At 40.0% G+C, this 19,497-nt stretch overlaps 3 protein-coding genes across 4 annotated transcripts in view; 2 read left to right on the top strand and 1 right to left on the bottom strand.

Moving 5' to 3' along the window:
* Positions 1-12: 12 nt before the first annotated feature.
* LOC117465658 (polyhomeotic-like protein 3) lies at positions 13-13,235 on the bottom strand. Of its 2 annotated transcripts, XM_034108612.1 has the most exons (13): positions 13,034-13,235; positions 12,614-12,852; positions 11,003-11,568; positions 9,953-10,105; positions 9,298-9,402; positions 8,671-8,872; positions 7,159-8,091; positions 6,540-6,871; positions 6,170-6,335; positions 5,532-5,643; positions 5,227-5,347; positions 3,281-3,629; positions 13-748 (listed from the first exon to the last, which is right to left on the bottom strand). In XM_034108612.1, exons 3-13 carry the CDS (start codon positions 11,558-11,560, stop codon positions 594-596), a joined length of 3,186 nt encoding a protein of 1,061 aa, XP_033964503.1. In that variant the 5' UTR covers positions 11,561-11,568; positions 12,614-12,852; positions 13,034-13,235; the 3' UTR covers positions 13-593. The 2 variants fall into 2 exon arrangements, with proteins under 2 accessions (XP_033964503.1, XP_071062986.1); XM_071206885.1 differs by lacking the exon at positions 9,298-9,402.
* Positions 13,236-14,750: 1,515 nt separating this feature from the next.
* On the top strand, positions 14,751-17,191 carry LOC117465940 (epithelial-stromal interaction protein 1). The gene is made up of 5 exons (XM_034109051.1): positions 14,751-15,186; positions 15,843-15,907; positions 15,999-16,082; positions 16,385-16,461; positions 16,967-17,191. The coding sequence occupies exons 1-5, from the start codon at positions 14,852-14,854 to the stop codon at positions 17,009-17,011; spliced, it is 606 nt and encodes a 201-aa protein (XP_033964942.1). The 5' UTR covers positions 14,751-14,851; the 3' UTR covers positions 17,012-17,191.
* Positions 17,192-19,311: 2,120 nt separating this feature from the next.
* LOC117465640 (cullin-1) overlaps positions 19,312-19,497 on the top strand; it is a 32,730-nt gene continuing 32,544 nt past the window's right edge. The window contains exon 1 of the mRNA XM_034108576.2: positions 19,312-19,477. The gene's annotated coding sequence lies outside the window, so the exon portion shown is untranslated. The remainder of the gene's footprint in view (positions 19,478-19,497) is intronic.

Genomic DNA, 19,497 nt, shown 5'->3' with positions numbered 1-19,497 from the left:
ATAAAACAATCGTTTTGATTAATTATTCATTTATTAAATAATTTCAGGCATGATACCATAAAAATGTGATGATTAAAGACACCAGCCTCTACCCTGATAGTGACTTTTTTTTAATCCACAGACATGTTTTTGTCCAGAATATAGTGATATAAAACATTAAACTTTCATGAATCACTTACAAAGTCTACGTGTTATTATTATTATTATTATTTTTACACACACCGGTTATGTTAGCTACTGAATAGATTTGTCGTTGACGTCACATTCTAAAAAAACTAAATAGACAAATTTTATATATTAAATGTTCAAAATCCTTCATGAAATAGCTTCAAATTTACACTCTCCAGCGGCATGTAAAATATACACAAAGTTAGAAAAGTCTCTCGTGCTACAGCCCCAGAACGGATTGAATTTCTTCCGGACTTTTTTTCTGTTCCCTAAGGCCACACCTTGATTTATAATCTCATAAATTACCGTGAATCTCTTTTTGTGACTTTGTTCTGTCATCCTTGGTGTCAGCTTTTCATAAAAACTCTCCTTTCTCTTCACATTTAACTTCCTCCATTGCTTGATTTGTTGTCTGTTTTAGTCTCTCATTGGTTTTTCAGTGTGTTGATGTGAGCGCAGATCTTGAGTGCTGGTCCAAGTTTGATGTTCATGCTGGTCATCAGATGGTCCTCAGTGAGCAGCAGCAGAGCTTGGCCATCGATCTCCTGCAGCCGGAACGCCTCGGCCACGTCGCTGCAGCCTGAAACACGGAGAAAAAGATGAGATCGGTCATATTTAAAAACACATTTCCATCCTCAAACAGCTTATTCTGAACAAGGTGTTGATGTGTCTCTAAGCAAAACATTAATTGAAATCACATTTATTGCCCTATTATCTCTGGAAATTGCGCATATTCTTCATTGATTATACTGTACATTTCTTCAAATCCCCTGGTCAATCTACTTGCTTTTAGAGCTATGTTAATTGAAATGTAATTAATATTTTCAGCTCTCGAGGTGTTGGTGCTGCAGCCTGAAACACAAATAAATAAGCTGTAGCTTTCATTTTAAAACAGATATACTTTTTACAGTTTTGTAACACTGTGAAAATCTTAAAGCGTAAAGCACTGCATCTAACGATTATTTTCATTGTTGATTATTTTCTCAATCAGTTTGTGTTTCTTTAAGCCAAAAATTACGCCAGATATGTTCGGGTTATTGAAATTGTTTTGAAATGACCTAAACCTTCTCGATAAACTCTTCTATGTTTCTGAGCAGATACTTTAACACTTTTCACTCTTCAGATTTTCTTCCAGATGTTTCACAGTGGAGGATGAAAATATGCTGCCTCAGCCTGCGGTTGATTTCAGTATTTTGCGAAACACTTAATTGGATGAAGAACATGTCATCTGCTCATGATTAACGAGTGTAAATCAGACTGAATGACAGTGGAGTCATTTTATACTGTTTTATTTTGTGCAAATCAAACTGCCTTTTTCCCTTGAGGTCGCAGAGACAATTATTAAGAAGAATTGTTTGTTCTATAAACTTAAAAAATCCCGGTCACCCCAGAAAAAGGATCATACTTAGAGTTTGTCATGTTTAGACCGATTGTTACTCATGATGTACACTGAAAAAATATATAAATGCAACACTTTTGTTTTTGCTCCCATTTTTCATGAGATGAACTCAAAGATCTAAAACATTTTCTATATACACAAAATAACCATTTCTCTCAAATATTGTTCACAAATCTGAAAAAATCTGTGATAGTGAGCACTTCTCCTTTGCCGAGATAATCCATCCCACCTCACAGGTGTGGCATATCAAGATGCTGATTAGACAGCATGATTATTGCACAGGTGTGCCTTAGGCTGGCCACAATAAAAGGCCACTCTGAAACGTGCAGTTTTGCTTTATTGGGGGGGTCCGAAAACCAGTCAGTATCTGGTGTGACCACCATTTGCCTCACACAGTGCAACACATCTCCTTCGCATAGAGTTGATCAGGTTGTTGATTGTGGCCTGTGGAATGTTGGTCCACTCCTCTTCAATGGCTGCGAAGTTGCTGGATATTGGCAGGAACTGGAACACGCTGTCGTATACGCCGATCCAGAGCATCCCAAACATGCTCAATGGGTGACATGTCCGGTGAGTATGCTGGCCATGCAAGAACTGGGATGTTTTCAGCCTCCAGGAATTGTGTACAGATCCTTGCAACATGGGGCCGTGCATTATCATGCTGCAACATGAGGTGATGGTCGTGGATGAATGGCACAACAATGGGCCTCAGGATCTCGTCATGGTATCTCTGTGCATTCACAATGCCATCAATAAAATGCACCTGTGTTCGTCGTCCATAACATATGCTTGCCCATACCATAACCCCACCACCACCATGGGCCACTCGATTCACAACATTGACATCAGAAAACCGCTCACCCACACGACGCCACACACGCTGTCTGCCATCTGCCCTGAACAGATTCATCCGTGAAGAGAACACCTCTCCAACGTGCCAGACGCCATCGAATGTGAGCATTTGCCCACTCAAGTCGGTTACGACGACGAACCGGAGTCAGGTCGAGACCCCGATGAGGACGACGAGCATGCAGATGAGCTTCCCTGAGACGGTTTCTAACAGTTTGTGCAGAAATTCTTTGGTTATGCAAACCGATTGTTGCAGCAGCTCTCCGAGTGGCTGGTCTCAGGCGATCTTGGAGGTGAACATGCTAGATGTGGAGGTCCTGGGCTGGTGTGGTTACACGTGGTCTGCGGTTGTGAGGCCGGTTGGATGTATTGCCAAAGTCTCTGAAACGCCTTTGGAGACGGGTTATGGTAGAGAAATGAACATTCAATTCACAGGCAACAGCTCTGGTGGACATTCCTGCTGTCAGCATACCAATTGCACGCTCCCTCAAAACTTGCGACATCTGTGGCATTGTGCTGTGTGATAAAACTGAACATTTCAGAGTGGCCTTTTATTGTGGCCAGCCTAATGCACACCTGTGCAATAATCATGCTGTCTAATCAGCATCTTGATATGCCACACCTGTGAGGTGGGATGGATTATCTCGGCAAAGGAGAAGTGCTCACTATCACAGATTTTTTCAGATTTGTGAACAATATTTGAGAGAAATGGTTATTTTGTGTATATAGAAAATGTTTTAGATCTTTGAGTTCATCTCATGAAAAATGGGAGCAAAAACAAAAGTGTTGCATTTATATTTTTGTTCAGTGTAATTACATTTACAATTATAATTGTCTGATGTAAAGCCTTTATTTGAAGTGTACCTGGCAGTGTGTGTATGAAGGCGGTGACCTCCTCCACGCTCCACTGGGTGGGGCGGGGTCTGAAGGTGCTCGTTGGTTTGGGGGTGGGCGTGGTCAGCGGGGGGGCGGATGCCCTCCTCGCTCTCCTCGCCGCCCGCCGCTCCATCCTGGCCGTCATGGCGACAGCAGGATCTTCTTCCCCCTCATCATCTTCCTCTTCCTCTCCCCCTCCCTCCATTTCCTCCTCTTCTTCCCCCTCCTCCTCCTCCTCCTCCTCCTCCTCCTCTTCCTCCTCCTCATCTTCTTCTGCCTCCGTCGCCTTCTCCTTCCCCTCCTTCTCTCGCCGCCCGGCGCTCCACAGATCACGAGGCTGCAGAAGAATTGTGAGTTAATCTGTTATTATTTTAATACTTAAAGATCTTGCTAAAATGTAATTAAGTACATTTACTCAAGTAATGCTCTTTGATCCATGTGCTTTACTTGAGGTTTTCCTTCTCATGCCATTTGTTATACTTCTACTTCCTTTGAGAGGTAAATATTGTACTTTTACTTATCTGACAGCTCAAGTTACTTCAAATATTTTAGATTCATTCTACAAAAAATACTAAGAGTTTTTAAATGTGATGTTTTCTTACAAATGAATCTTGAGTAATGCACCTTATTTCAAATTAAAGTACTTGACATCCTTAGTAAAACAAATACAAAACATTTAAATACAAAAAAAGTAAAATATTAAGTTGTGTGATAAATTAAATGTCACAAAAGATAATATAAGAGAGACAGCCTGTCCAATCAGTAGACAACAAAACAATTGGCAACTATTTTATTAACTGTTTGGTCATTTTTCTAAATTGATGTTGTTGATTTTTCTTTTACTTATTTTAAAATATTTAAAAATATTTTTGATGTTTTGTCCTGAATAATACTTTGGATACGTTCTCTATACTTTATTTTTACTTATTATAATAATGTACTTTAATGACTTTCACTTAAAAGTGATTGTTTTCATGGTATTACTAATACTTTAACTGAAACATCTGAATATTTATTTCACCGCTGCAAAAAGTACAGAAGTATTAATGGCTAACTCAAAAGTAAAATAACTCAATCTTAAACCAAATAGTTTCAAAAGAGCCCTCAGAACTACAAATCCCATAAGACATTGAGGCTCTTTAATAACACCTGTGTGAGCACTTAGGTGTATTTTGGTGAAAACATTGAGGACTGAGAAGAGGATTATTACAGTTGAATATAAGACATGTGAGCAGCAGCAAAACGTGCTCAACATTAGGCTACATGCTATATGCTAGCATGTTGGTTAACAACCATAGTTCATAGTTCATTGCTAGCTCACAAGCTAAATGTTACTATGCTAACATGCTTGAGTTGTTTTGTAGTTTTGTGGTCTGCATCTTGTTGTGTTTTGTTAATCTGAATTACTTCTTTGAATAATGTTGAGATGATGACTTTTATCATTCTGGCGTAGTTATTTTTAATATTGACAACAGTTCTGGGATTTGTATCTTTTTATATTTGGGTTCTCTTTTTATTCCCCAAATATTTATCTGTCTTGTTAATATTATACTTTATTTTTCTCAAAGTTAGGAGTGAAGTCTCACTCTGGCAGCTCTGATTATTCTTTTTTATAAATGAACATATTTTACAGATTAATTGAACTAATACAAACTTTGCCACCTGAATAATCATCTCTTCATTTTATTTAAATTGTATTAAGTGTTCTTATTTTTCTTTAATTTGAGGACTGAAATAGATTATTTAGGGGGGCGCTAGATTATTTACAAGATAATGTCCTAAGAGTATAAGCAACCTATTTATTGAAAATATATAATCTTTTGAAAATCAATTCTGGTATTTTGCTGCACCCTAGTTCACTTATATGAGGTAAACTCGTAGTAATTTGTGTAGTAAGTGTTATTTTAAACTGGTGGTGAGTTCAGGGTCCCTACCAGTCTCAGTAAAAGAGGCTTCCCCGGGACGGACTCGGCCCTGTTCAGAGCGGGTCGGGGCCTTTCAGACCGGCTCCCTGCGCTCAGAGCCCGCAGACGCTTCGTCAGACGCACGTTAAACCTGAGGCAGAAATACAAATAGTTTTAATTCACACACACTGCATGTAACACCTGTGTGTGTTCTGCACCGACCACACACACCACATCCTGCCAGCGCAGCAACATCCCTGAACACACAGCTGCAGCTCAGAGACAGAGGTCACAGGCTGCATTAGCTACTCTCTCTTTGTGTTTCTGATTCTCACCCTCGTGCACAGGAAGTGGAGCAGAAGCGTTTGGACCGCATGAAGTTGTGTGCGTGGCCTCGCTTCCCGCAGAACTGGCAGTGCAGCACCGTCCTGTCCCTTTGTACCGGACCTGTGTGTGAGACAGAGTGTTTTATTTCAGAGGATTTAAGGCTGCACATGTCTTAAATATTCAGCAAAGAAGAATATGGAAGAAGAAAGACCACCTTATTTTTACTTTAGGTTAAAAAGAAGCCACAAATTCTCACTTCTGAGAATGTTTTGAAAATGTCCAATATAACTAAAATACTCTTATCAAGTGTTATTTTTTACATATCACATAAAAAGATTAATGGTCGACTATTTTTATTTCAAAGACATTAAATCTGCAGACAACAATTAATATTTAGTAGAAAGAGGATCAACTACTTTTTTTAACTTTAACAAACAGGGGTTTCATGTTATTGCTCCTTATATGTGCAGGGAGGGTTTCAGATCTTTTTTTATCACTGTGAGTTGTCTGTTTGAAATATTATTGTTGTTTAGGTGGATAATTCAAATAAGCCTGGTGGGGTTTCTGCCTCTTCCTGCAGTCTATTAGATTTATTATGTGTATTTAAAAATGTGCAAATAAACTAGATCTTCACATAAGGACTTACTCTTGTCGGGGTCCTCTGCGTCTCCCCCCACCTCCCCCTCTGACTCGATGCAGTGCTCAGCTGGTTTCTCTGTGTCCATCACAGGAAGTGCTGCGCTGCCGTTGGTCCCGTTCACTTCCTGTGGCGTGGAGACCCGCGCGGGAACCAGCAGGGACGAGCGGTTCACCTGCAGGAACAGAAAGGTGCTCAAACACACGCTAATGTGCAAGGTACACACTGTTTGTAATCCATTGTATATCATTCTGAAATGGGCAATTTTGCATAGTAAGGTCTTGTTCATTGGTAACTTTAGGTATATTTTGATGCCAATACATTTGCACTCAATTTTGAATACATTTTCTATTCACAGTGTGTGTGTATTTGTGCATACTGGAAAAGGTTGCAGGCCCTCCTGGATGACGAAGCCCTCCACCAGGTGAGTCAGCACCTGTCTCCCCTCAGGCCACGCCCCCTGTTCCCAGGGGCTACTCAGCGATTGGTCCAAGTTCTCCGACTCGTCTCCTGATTGGCCGAGGGGCTCCGTCTCCGTTTCTGGCGGCTGCGACTCGCCGTTTGATTTTACAACTTTTTCTGTCTCGGGCTGTGATTGGCTGAGGTCAGTAGGGAGGGCAGGCTGAGGGGGAAGGAGGGGAGGATGGGGTTCTCCAGAGGGGGAGATGAAGGGTGAGGACGGGGGAGACTGGGAGGAGAGGCTGGATAACGCTGGGAGAAGAACAAACAAATGTCAGAGTCAATAAGTTGTTAAATAAATTAATAAATAGTTCATCTTCAAAAGAACAAAAAAAACAAAAACATTTCGATCCAACTTTTTCCAATTATTTAACTGTCTTATTTTGTCAATCCAAAACAGGAAGATATGTAGTATATGACGCTTTGAATGACACAAAAAGACACTCAGTATAGCATTAGTAGGAACTCGGCCATCCTGTAAATACAAATTATAGTTTTTTTGGGGTGAAGCGTGCTCTGAGGTTTACAGATGGAGGTACCTGATTGGTTGTCAGACTGAGTGGACATGTCCTCACTGAAGTCCTCCTGACCGCCCGGCTGCAGAGACTCTGGAGCTGGACCCAGGACTGGTTTCTGTTCCTCGTCTTCAACAGGGTCAGTATCTAAGTTCTGGTCCTGATGGAGACTCTCAGACTGGTCCATGGCGCTCTCTCCTTCCTCCTCCATCTTTTTCCCCGCCTTCTGTCCATCACTTTGGCCTTCCTCTGTCACTTCCATGTGCTCTTCCACTCTGACTGTTTCCTCTTCCTCTTTCTTCTGACCAACGATGCTTTCTTCCCTCTCAGGAGGGAGCTTCTGTTTCTCTTTCCCTCTTTGGTCGTCTTTCTCCCCCCTCAGCTCCTCTCTGTCTCCCTCTCTCCCTCTTCCTCCTTCTCTCTGCTCATCTTCCTCCCTCCCCTCTCCTCTCCGGAGCAGAGTTTGTGTTTGAGGAGGGGAAGCCGGACTCAGGAGGGATGGAGGCGAGCTGTTTTTTGGCAACGAGGCGATCAGAGGACGAGGAAGAGGAAGGACGTGCTCGCCGTTCAACGTCCTCTTTGAATGGCTGGGCTTCTCCTGCAACTCCACAGTAGGAGGGGCTAACGCAGCGGGGGGGTACGTGCAAGGCTTGGTCTGGCGTCCCGAGGAGAGGGCGATGATCTGCAGCTGCCTCGCCGCAGACGGCGTGCGCTCAAAGTGAGAGGAAGCAGACGTGGTCCCGGGTAAGGAATTGTGCTGTGATTGGCTGAGCAGAGTCTGGGTTAACGGACAGCTCTTCAGTGCAGACAGTGGTGAGCGAGTGGGGGGGGCCTGGCAGACGGGGGCTGCAGCAATGGGTTGAAGGGTCGAGGTTTGACGAGAGGACACCACTCGGTGTCCGTTTGGAGAGTGGAGCCGGGGGCGCAGCGGAACGGCTCGCACGGGAGAGTACAGAGCTGAAGAATAAACAAAGAGAAAACATTAAAAAGAGAAACAAATACATTATATTCACAAGGCAAGTGCATACCAGAACAAAACTAACATTGCATATGGCTTATTGGTGAAATAAAGAGCTAACGGGAGTAAAAAGTATTAAGATAATTATGTAAACATACATATAATAAAATTGCACGTACATTTTTTTATCTATCCCTGACAGATAGAGATGTGAGAGAATTAGGAATTGATAAACAGTTGAAACACTGTTTTATTTGTTTTTACTCATAGGGACCTGAAGAGGGTCCCGTTATCTTTGCTAGAAATGAAAACATTTATTTTGCAGAATTTCTCTTTTTCAGATTGGTAGAGCAGAGAAATGATGTTATGATATTATGATGGAATGCACTAGTTTTACCAATGTAATCATAATGTAATAATTGACAGGTTAATGTAAATGCAGAGTTTTTTTCACTTTTAGTGTCTTTCTCTGCTGATGTTTAATATTTCCTCAGTAAATATAAATGAATATGTTATTCCTGAGATCCTCCTCTACTCTCACACCCAGGGTTATACTTAGTTGTCCTGCAGAGACGTACTTGGCGGGGGGACGGAGAGGTGACGGCTCGGCGTGTTGGGGGTCTCTGTGCTGCAAGACTGTGGTCGGGGCCTTAGGGGGGGGAAGATGGGAGCGTGAGGGCGAGAGAGGGGAGGCGGGGCGGAGCAGGGTGTCTTCAGGCGGAGTGAGGGAGGGATGGTGAGGACCCCGGGGGGAGGAGGCCTGAGGGTGAGACTCTGGAGCTACAGAGGGAAAGACAGAATAAAAAAACATCAGATCCCAAACACATCGTTTGACTTTCTGCTTTAATTTATCGTTAGTTTTAATCATTAGCATGTTTGGCTAACAGTAGAAAACCAGCGTTCCTTCTAACAACAGTAGTGTTTGGTCCTTGAGCTTAATGGGTAAAAATGTTTATTTACACTTATAACAATTTATAATTTACTGTTTAGAGACAACACAGTTGCTGGCTAGATACAACAAGATCCTTTGACTGAAATCTAACACCCAATGTTGTAAATATTATAAAGGAAGGTAAATGAGTAACTGTAATGTGTGCTACAGAATAGAAAAGCTTTACAGTCAGGCAACAAGGTCTAGCAGAGCTTAGCAAACAGAGGATACAAAATCGTACATGCACAAAGGTGAGATTTGCTCGGCTGCTCACCTGAGCGGAGGCGGGGTTAGAGTAAAGAGGGGAGGAGGAGGCGGGGGAGGAGGAGGAGGAAGAAGAAGAGGAGAGTGCAGGTCGCATAGCAGACGTAAGAATCAGCTGCACGAAAGAAACAAGAGAGTAAACAAGGGAGGAAATAGAAAAGAGGAGAGCAGGAATTAAAGCAGAGTCTAGAAGAATAAATATGGCGCTGTAGAAGAATAAACATGGGTGTGGGTCTCTACAAAAGCCATTTTAATTGAGCAGAAATGCTTTTTTTCATATCCGGATAGCAGAAATACCCCGCATAAAATTAGTTTGAAATGTAACATGAAATAAACTGTAGGAACCATGTTAATGTGAGATAGAAAACTGGGGAAATCACTACATATTTGAGAGTCTGAAAAAAGCCATTTCTGCATGACAATTACCTTAATAATGAATCTTTCTGAATCTGAATGCATTATCTCTATCTCCTACTATATCATACTGGGAGTCAAGTGTGTGTGTGTGTGTGTGTGTGTGTGTGTGTGTGTGTGTGTGTGTGTGTGTGTGTGTGTGTGTGTGTGTGTGTGTGTGTGTGTGTGTGTGTGTGTGTGTGTGTGTGTGTGTGTGTGTGTGTGTGTGTGTGTGCGTGCGTGCGTGCGCGCATGCGTGCGTCTATGTTTACCATCTGAGCTCTGAGCAGCACCTGGTCTTGTCCGCACCCTTTAAGACCTTTCCCCAGGAGCAGGGTCTGCTGGGATACCCTTTGCCGCACTGGGGAGGCGCTCTGATTGGCTCGTACAAGACCAGGTGTGCCCGCAGGGTGAACTTGTGATACCTGGAACAAAGGGAGGAGGGGGGAGGAGAGGGGAGAGAAAGAGCTTTGGAGTGAGAAGGTCTTGTTATATTTCCTAAAGCAAGATAGTTGTGTGTGTGTGTGTGTGTGTGTGTGTGTGTGTGTGTGTGTGTGTGTGTGTGTATAAAGGGTGGAAACCAAATGTAAAAGGATGTTTTAAGAAATGCAAAACTGACAACTTCAGCATTTTTGTTTGCAAAAAGTCGCTCTGTGTCATCTAAATTTGATTTCCACACTTATTAGTTAATATAATGGCAAAGTCCTTGCTGCCCTCGCCTTCCACGCACCTAAGATTGCATCTAAGCAAAGCAGGGCGGTTATATTTCCATAAACATTTTCATTACTTTCCTTTGCAGGGTATACATTTTGGAGGGTAGCAACTGGATTTATAACTTTTAATGTGTTACAAATGCAACATAACCAAATTAAAGATGTCGTGCCATGTTTTATTCACCAATATATTTATCCTCCACTTTTCTGCCTTTCATCAGGATTTAAGGGTCCTAATATGTGACTTGTCAATCACCATAAATGCAAGTATTCAAAAGAATCATCCTTTTAAATTTGTTAAACAAATTGCAACTTGACTAAGAGGCATTTTAGCCAAACGATCTTCCATTATATTTGTAGCCAACCAACATATTCTGCTTTCTTTCCTTCATCAGGAATTTAGCCTCCTACTAAAGAGTTCCCAAGTTGGTCATGTGACTATAGAAAAACATCAGCCTAAATATTATATTTTTTTGAAATTGTTGAGAAATAAAATCCTAGTTGAAACAAGAGAAATATAAAGGACAATAAAACACGATATTACAACTTTTTCTAAATGCTAATAATAATAAATGTTGGATAATATGGAGGTGTGTGTGTGTGTGTTACCTGTCTTCCAGGTGGACTGGCTGGTGTGTGAAAGGGTGTGATGGGTGTGGAGATGGGGGTGGGCCTTGTGTTCCCGTTGGTGAGGCTGGTGGAGGTCTTGGTTAAGAGGGTGGTGGAGGTAGAAGAAGAAGAAGAAGAAGAAGAAGAAGAAGAAGAGAGGAGGGAGGAGCTGGCTACAACAGGAGAGGAGAGGATGGTGGGAGATGTTTTGGAGGGGAGGATGGGGCGGGAGTAGGTGCGGAGGGCCGGTGTGGCGGTGGAGGTGAGTTTAGGAGGAGCAGGGATGAGGAGGTGGGGAGATGGAGGAGGAGCAGCCGCCCCCGCCGCCGCCGCCGCCTTCGGTATGTGTGCTGCAGAGACAGAGGGAGCAGGGGTGAGAGGGGGAGGAGGGGAGGAGGTGGTGGGAGTCACCGTGGGTGCAGAGGAGTCGAGGAGCATGGGGTTGGGGGTGAGGCGAGGGGGGGTGGGGGTCATAGGGGTGGAGGTGTCTGGCGTGGTCCCATTGGTGGACTCTCCGTATTCAGATTGGCTCCCACGAACCAGCTCCCTGTCCATCATTCAACACTCTGCAATACACACAGACACACACACACACACACACACACACACACACACACACACACACACACACACACACACACACACACACACACACACACACACACACACACACAAATATTACTCTATGTAAAAGTAATGGCCAAAATATTTCTATCCATTTCCTAATTAATTAATCAGCTAACTGCTTCAACTTTAGATTAATAATAGTTATAATTTATAATTTGTATATATTCTATAGTAGTATACAATTTATAATATAATAATAGTGATATAGATAATTACAAACAAAAACAATACAATCCAAAAGCAGAAACAATAAGTCATTTAATAAAAAGAAAAAAGGAGGTCAATATGTACAACTCGTATAAAAACCTTTTAAAATGTAATTGTCTTTCATAACTAATAAAAAAAGAAATTGTTATCATAATTATATCATCATATATATTAATACAATTACAATACTATTTATAATAATAATAATAATAATAATAATAACAAAGTCATAATGTAAATGTATACTAATATTAGCAAGTTTATATTTCCCTTTATAAAAACTAACAACAACAATCAAACTGGAAGAAAACGAGTTGTAAATTACAGACACGGGAGTTTTGGTACCCAGGTCCAGGGTCCCAGTGAAGCTCCAGGAGGCCCCCCTGCAGAATGAGGAGCCCCCTACTGTCACTACAGTGTACAATTAGGATGACTACAAGTGAAAGGGGGTGCGAAGTTGAATCAAAAGGGGGCTTCTGAAGTAAATGTGAGCTCAGTATGCAGCTTGATCTCGGCTAACAGCATCCCGCAGGCAGGTGCCTCTCAGCGGGCAGATGCAGACATCTGGCCCGCAGCCTGCTCACTCCCGCGGCCTGCAGAGTCACTTTATCCCGCAGAAAACACACGGAGAGTCACAGTTCACGGTGACAGATAGGCCAGAGAGCATACATGTGACTATCAAAAAAATAAAGATGGAGACAGGCCTTCACAGTGGAGAAGTCTCACGATAAAAACATTTGGGGAAATTGTCATGCGTAAAGCGCCTCGGTCACCTACCGCTGAAAATCGGCTTCGTCCTGCAGCTTATTCCCGGTGCTGTCCCCCCGAAAGTGCCCGCATGTTTATAAAGTCTGTTGCTGTTATCTGATGGGAAGCTCTTTGCTTTAGCAAGGGACGACAGGCTGAGAATGGGCGTGTGTGAGCAGCCTCACTTCCTCGTCTGACAGCAAAGTGCGCGTCACCCTCCGCCAGACAATACTCCCCCAGCCTCACCTCTGATTATCCACCCCGAGCCCCTGCAGAGAGGCAGAAAACACCAAGTTGCACTGCAAGCGAGGCCCGTTTATCATGTGCATGGGCTTGTGTGTGTGTGTGTGTGTGTGTGTGTGTGTGTGTGTGTGTGTGTGTGTGTGTGTGTGTGTGTGTGTGTGTGTGTGTGTGTGTGTGTGTGTGTGTGTGTGTGCGTGTGTGTCGCACTTTGATTAGGATTGCATCGGCTTCTCCCGCGGAGCAGTCCGTAAATTTAGCATCCAGAGGCGGTTGTGGAGCCCGCCGTTCTCCGGTAAACCACCACAGTCACACCTGCCGGGTCTGTGGTGGGAATGAGCCCGGCCTGGGGCCACCGTGTAGCGGCTGCGAAGGGCCTGTTTAGTCCGCTGCTGGAGAAATGCAATGCAAGGCAGATTTCACAAGGAGGCAGCGGCGAGACAGCACCACTCAGAGCTCAGGAGGACCAGAGCCTCAGAAACACCCTGCTGCAGGATATAGCCTATTCAGCCTACTTTCGCATGCACTGGAAGGGGAAACAATATAAAAATCATGCAATAATCGAATAGGCTACTGCGCAAAACAAAATGCATACTCAAACTAAATACAGTATACACACTGTTAAATTATTTTGCAGTCCCATATATTGCCTAATGTGTGGAGGTTTGTTTGGACCATGCACAAATCAATCACAAATCAAATGTGTTTCCCTATAGAGAGCTGTACGAATTGGGAACGAACCAATGTCATTCATAAACTCAAATTATCTTAAATGTATATACTTGCTGGATTCACTACAGCACAATTAGTGTAAAGAAAGAGTAAAAGCAATGAAAAAGGACATTACATATTAATCATGCAATGATGCATTACTGCACAAAACAAAAGACAACCTTTAATCAAAAATAATTATATGTATGATTGATACCATTATTTGTTTAGTTATATACATTGCCAACAATTTCTAATCAGTGTCATATAAAGTGAAATATAACTAATATTACGGTTTTATAATTTTCATTAATTGTATGTAATGGTAATTTATTCCGTTTGTACTGAAACAAAAAGAAAGAAAATACAAAGGCAATATATATATTTATTCATACGTTCTGCATTGTGTCATGTGATAATGTGCTCCTGTGACCTGTGTAGTGTCGCGCGCCAGGTATACTGATGTCCACAGACAGGACACTGACAAGAAAAACTGATTTAATACTGACGTCACTCGCTTTAATCTGCATTTACATCAACCTACACACATAGGCAGGAATACACAGGAAACCAGGCGCCAAGGCTTTCAAAATAAAACGCAGACTTGCAACTGGAGTGTTTTCAGCTAAAAGTTAAAAAGTAACAGAAAATAGGGCTGCACTACATTTTGTATGGTTGCTTTAACAATCTGCCTCTGTTTATGTGGCATGTCTACATTAAAAAGCCAGAACCATGGATGAAGTTGGCCATATTTGCTTTAGAATGAATTATTTAACACATTTTTGCTCATTCTTCTCTTTTTTATGCATCTAAAGCAAATGTTTTGATATCCGTGCTGGACTTCTGATATCTTAAACATATATTTACACTATTTTATTTGATCTTTTATTGGACATTTTACCGTAACCTTTAATGTTTGTTTAACTATCTTTATTTAATTTTTTGGAGGATGGGATAAATGAAGTAGGCTATTCTGATTCTGATGAGTACTACTTTGATGATCTGATTTAAGGATAATATTTGGATATAAATAGCAACTAAAACCAAAAGTACAGAAAATATATCTTTTGCCATACATCACTAACATTTATACTTTTATTTTTTTGTCATTTCTTTTTCATATTTGCTACATGGTTCGTTCTTTTATTTTGAAAGTGTGCACCAGAACTCTTACCTTGATCTCCCTGACTTCACACTTCAGTTGCTAGGGTGCAACAACAACCATAGCAACCGAACACCTGAGAGTTTAAAATGTAGGTTTTTGTGACTTTAATCGAAGAGATGGTATTTTAAAGATGCCGGTTGTATTACCTTGACATGAAAATGCAATCTATAAAAGTTATCAAGTCAAAACAAGTGGAGGCGACGAGTAAAAAACCAGAGAAGAGCAAAGCGGGGAAAGTACGCGCGTCGAGCTGCCAAAGGTGCCCGCAGAGGGAAAAGGGTGAGGGGGGCACCGTGGTGAGGGGACCTGCCCGCAAACCGAGCTGTGAGAGGAGGGGCAGATCCAGCTCCACCGCCCCCAGAACAGCAACAAAGTGGCCCAGAACTGACCCGGATTACCGGAGGAGGGGCAGCTCTGTTGACCCAAAATGCCGGGAGCTGATCGAGCAGCAGGGGGTCAGAGCCGAGAGCAAACATGTCAGTCACAGGTGAGCAGAGGAAAAAGACCTATTCAGATCCAAAACTCTGAAAATACCATGTGACGTGTCTGCTTTGGAAATTTGAATGCATAATGAAAAGACACATTTATTTTGTATTGGAAGCATCCCTTCAAAAAAAATCTGGACATAATGGGGGACTGCTTCGATTATTCATTGCACCAGTAATTATCTTTCAATCAGCTCATTGATAAATTGAGTAAACTGCTCTTGAATATATTGTAGGACAGAATAATTTACTACAAATCTTATTTTCTAAACTCTTTTTCAGAAGAAACAACATTTTGGAGGGTCCTGACCTCCAGTGATTTTGAGTGACTGCCAGTTAAATAAATAAAAAGGACTAGAACTTAGCTTTGTGATGCAAGAAACATATAAACATAATTATTGAAGTTTCAATTAGGAATTGTATTAATTAAAGACTTATTTCCAAACAATGTATCTCAAAAATAACTACCTATTTGACATGCTAATTACTTAGATTGAAAGCTTGCTTTTACATCAACAGCCACGTTTTTATTTTATATTTTAGTATAGATTCAGAAATGGGCTTCACATTATAGAATTCAGTATTTAGCAACGAAGAAAAAAGAGAACGGTCAGAAAATCTAGGCATAAGTATTATTTCTCTTTCTGATCTGTTTCAGTTTCAGTAACAAAGCTTTCACGGTCATCCCCCCGAACCCCAATAAGAGAAGAGAGATCCAGAGAAGTGAGTCTTTATGTTTAGGCGCTAAATCAGATTTATAAACTCTGTTTTATTGTCAGGTAAATATTAACGTGTGCTGTGATTGGTTGATCAGAGGCAGAGGCGGAGCTCGCCGCTTTGGAGGAGCTGAGGCTGAGCAGAGCAATGGCGTTTGTCTCCATCAGCCCCAGCACTGTGGGTGAGAGAAACGGATACATCTTATAATTAATAGGATTCATATGTTTATTTTTAGACTTTAATATTAATGTACAGGTGTGTGGAGAGTGGAAGAAGTAGCAATACCATGATCTGAAAAGACAGCATGTAAAGTAAATAAGTCCTGCATTAAAGTGTTCTTAAGTACAGATCAGCAAAATGTACGAATAGTAATAGTATACTCATTATGCAGATTAAAGTAAAACAAAAGTAAAAGTTCAAAAGTCCCAATTAAGAATCATACATTTTACAATATTATGATCTTTGATGCATTCATGTGTTCAGGTGGCTGTATGAGTCTGGAGGAAGTACGCTTGAAGCAGCAGCAGGAAATGATGCAAGCCAAGAGGAAGCACAAGCCGGTCAGATATTCTATAACTATTTACATTATTTTATTTGTTTTGGTATTATGTTTTTTAATAACACTCTAAAACACTCATTATTAACATACATTTTTAAACAATGCTACAATGACAAGAAAGATTCACATAAGTTATGTAATGATTACATCTTTAACTTTTTTCATGCTTTTAAAACAAGGTTAGCAAACTTTAAACACATCAAATGTACTCATTAATCTGTTTTTTATTTATGTACATAAGAATATTTGTTGGTACCTTCATCTGCAGTAATATATCATATTTAGTTTGTTGATAATATTTTGTAAGAATAATCTGAATCTGTGGAGTAACTATAATGCAGTAATGTATTCATATCCCCCTCTGAAATGTAGTAGAGTAGAAGTATAAAGTAAGCAAATGTATTCAGTTACTTACATTATGTAGTAGTAGTGATATTAGTGTAATTTAGTTCACACTAATAAACCTAGATAGTTAATAATGAGTATTTGCTTTGTTGTTTTTACAGATGATGAAGCAGCTGATGGAGCAAACAACCGTCCTGAAATCCTAAACTTAAGGTGTTGGATACAACAGATACAAATTAAACATTGAAATATAAATGTTAATTACAAAAGTATAGAATAACATCACCAATTTTTTGTACATGCATCGTACTACATATTTTGTATACAGTTGTTTAGTATGTCATGTGTTGTGTATTTTGTATATTAAAGGTATGTTATATACGAATCATACAGATGTAATAGTTTTAAAAGAAGCATAAATTCACACTTTTATTGTCTCAATTTACCCCATGACTATATCTTATTTTGCATTTTTCACAGCATGGCCATACACATTTGTTTGTTATTAATCATAAAGTAGTTATTGTATTTAATTATATAGTAAATGCATTGTTCTAAAATGAACCATTCCACAAACTTAGTACTTAAATAAGCATTCTAAGTACTATTACTATTGGTATTTATCAACTGTGTGCGTGCGTGTGTGTGTGTGTCATCCTTTTATTAACCAGCAGAGGGTGTTTGCTTCCTGTTTCAGAGGCAGTGAGGGGGTTTCCACATTACAGTATAATACTGAATATTTTATCAAAAATATAACTGACTTTAGTTTTTTTGTAACATATTGTTCCCTAAAGGAATAAGCTATTGTACAGGGATTATCCATACTATAATCACAATAGGCTTCAACATGTCATAGCAGTTAGATAAGGTCACTAAATCTCTTTGTTTTTATTGGGATGATGTTACATTTGCAAAATTTGCAATAACACATACTCATGCACAGATTAAAAAACATGGAGTTTGTCTCATGCATACATAATTAAAATGTCATATTAGGTGACCGAAACATTCAGTGAGCATGCGCAGGAGATATTGCAATATTTGTAGTTGAAGCAGCTGTAATTGTTTTGTGCAGCCAATGATTGTAGTCCAATACAGACGCCATTCTGTGACGCTGGTGTTGCGTTCAGGGAGCACTTATAAACTCCAACTTTTTATATCGAGCGTCTTATGAAAATATGAACACAAGTATGTAAATTATAATTTCAACAGTAGCTCCCGTTGCAACATTTTATTTTATAAGTTATTGGCAACTAAATATTTTATAATTATTAACCTGAAGCCATAAAATGGTTTTTTAAAAAGCACATTTTAAACGCAGCAGAAGGTATTATACAATTATTTGTTGTGTATATTATACAAAAAAAATGGTGGATCTTCAGGGAAAGACATACGCCTAATTAAAAGTACACATTTGTAACACTTTGTTTAGGATTTTTAAAACATATCAGGTTCGGATTAATATCTTAATTTGTATTCATACACATAAAATAATATATTTAATTTGTTTGTGAATCAGAGCTAAATCTGGATTTGGGTTATTGACAAGAAAGTTTTCACATGCCACGATTTGTCCTGGTATTGTGGTGCATTATAACAAACCCAAATGAAATAAAAAAAGATCAGTAGAAAAAACTGCCTTAATTCAAGAACCATTAAACGGAAAGTAAAATGTTTTCCAAGAAAAGGAAATATATTATAAAGTACATCTACTACACTACTGTATATTAAGTATACATGTTTTCCCATGAGGGGCACAATTGTTCATTCCTTTTTTAATAATAGCGACACAGCAACATTCAAAACTAGCTTTATATGTAGGTCTTCTACATTAAAAAGAGAAATACTCTTACTCTATAAAACATAAAACACAAGGCATTTTCTATTTGTTAGTTTTAATATCTCAATATTTTTTTTATTGTGATACAACATATACGTTTACCATGAAGTACTTATTATATATTATTTAATAATTATTGCACATTTTTATCTCAAAATTATTTGAAGCTGTAATGAAGCTTGAAACAAATAGAGTGTTCTTTTTAAAACCACTGCTCCCATTATATACTATCATTCTACATTGTAGACATGTATACATTCACACACTTTTTTATTTGCACTTTTTTTGTGGTTTTACATTTTACTTGTATACATTTATATATATATATATATATATATATATATATTGTTGTTATTGCTGCTTTTCATTTTTCTATTAGTATGATTATTTAGCAAATAGAGTTAATTCTGCAGAATGAGTACTTTTACTTTTGAGATTTTAAGATGATGCTAGTACTTGTGTGCTTTGACTATATATTATTTATGCAGCATTTACACACACACACACACACACACACACACACACACACACACACACACACAGTATTTCTACACTGTGTTTTTTCTACAGAATACTTATTCCACGGATCTGTAAAACATTTTCATTAACCCTGTTTATAACTGCACTTTTTAGTGTAACGGCCATGTTTCCGACTGTACGTGAATGCAGCATGATTCGGTGGCTGCTGAGCTGATCTTTGTGCGAACGAAGCAGAGCGGTCGCAGATAGCAACTGGCAGCAAACACATACAGAGACGGCGGAGGAGACAGCTTTTATCCCCGAAAAAACACACCTACAACGAAAATACAGTGACAGCGACTGCCTTAAAATGGTAAGAAGCCTCTTCAGGGA

This window comes from Pseudochaenichthys georgianus, chromosome 20 (genome assembly GCF_902827115.2).
Source record: "Pseudochaenichthys georgianus chromosome 20, fPseGeo1.2, whole genome shotgun sequence".
NCBI classification, from domain to species: domain Eukaryota; kingdom Metazoa; phylum Chordata; class Actinopteri; order Perciformes; family Channichthyidae; genus Pseudochaenichthys; species Pseudochaenichthys georgianus.
The sequence above is the reverse complement of the archived record's forward strand: the minus strand, read 5'-3'. Positions and strand labels throughout refer to the sequence as shown.

What these genes read in the sequence shown, in the direction of transcription:
- LOC117465658 (XM_034108612.1), bottom strand. Translation starts at nt 11,560, where the DNA reads ATGATGGACAGGGAGCTGGTTCGTGGGAGCCAATCTGAATACGGAGAG. An exon ending in CCTCTCCGTCCCCCCGCCAA is followed by an intron (nt 8,092 to 8,670) that starts GTACGTCTCTGC and finishes TTTATTCTTCAG; the next exon opens with CTCTGTACTCTCCCGTGCGA. An exon ending in AGGGCCTGCAACCTTTTCCA is followed by an intron (nt 6,336 to 6,539) that starts GTATGCACAAAT and finishes CTGTTCCTGCAG; the next exon opens with GTGAACCGCTCGTCCCTGCT.
- LOC117465940 (XM_034109051.1), top strand. Translation starts at nt 14,852, where the DNA reads ATGAAAATGCAATCTATAAAAGTTATCAAGTCAAAACAAGTGGAGGCG. An exon ending in AGCAAACATGTCAGTCACAG is followed by an intron (nt 15,187 to 15,842) that starts GTGAGCAGAGGA and finishes GATCTGTTTCAG; the next exon opens with TTTCAGTAACAAAGCTTTCA. An exon ending in GAGAAGAGAGATCCAGAGAA is followed by an intron (nt 15,908 to 15,998) that starts GTGAGTCTTTAT and finishes TTGGTTGATCAG; the next exon opens with AGGCAGAGGCGGAGCTCGCC.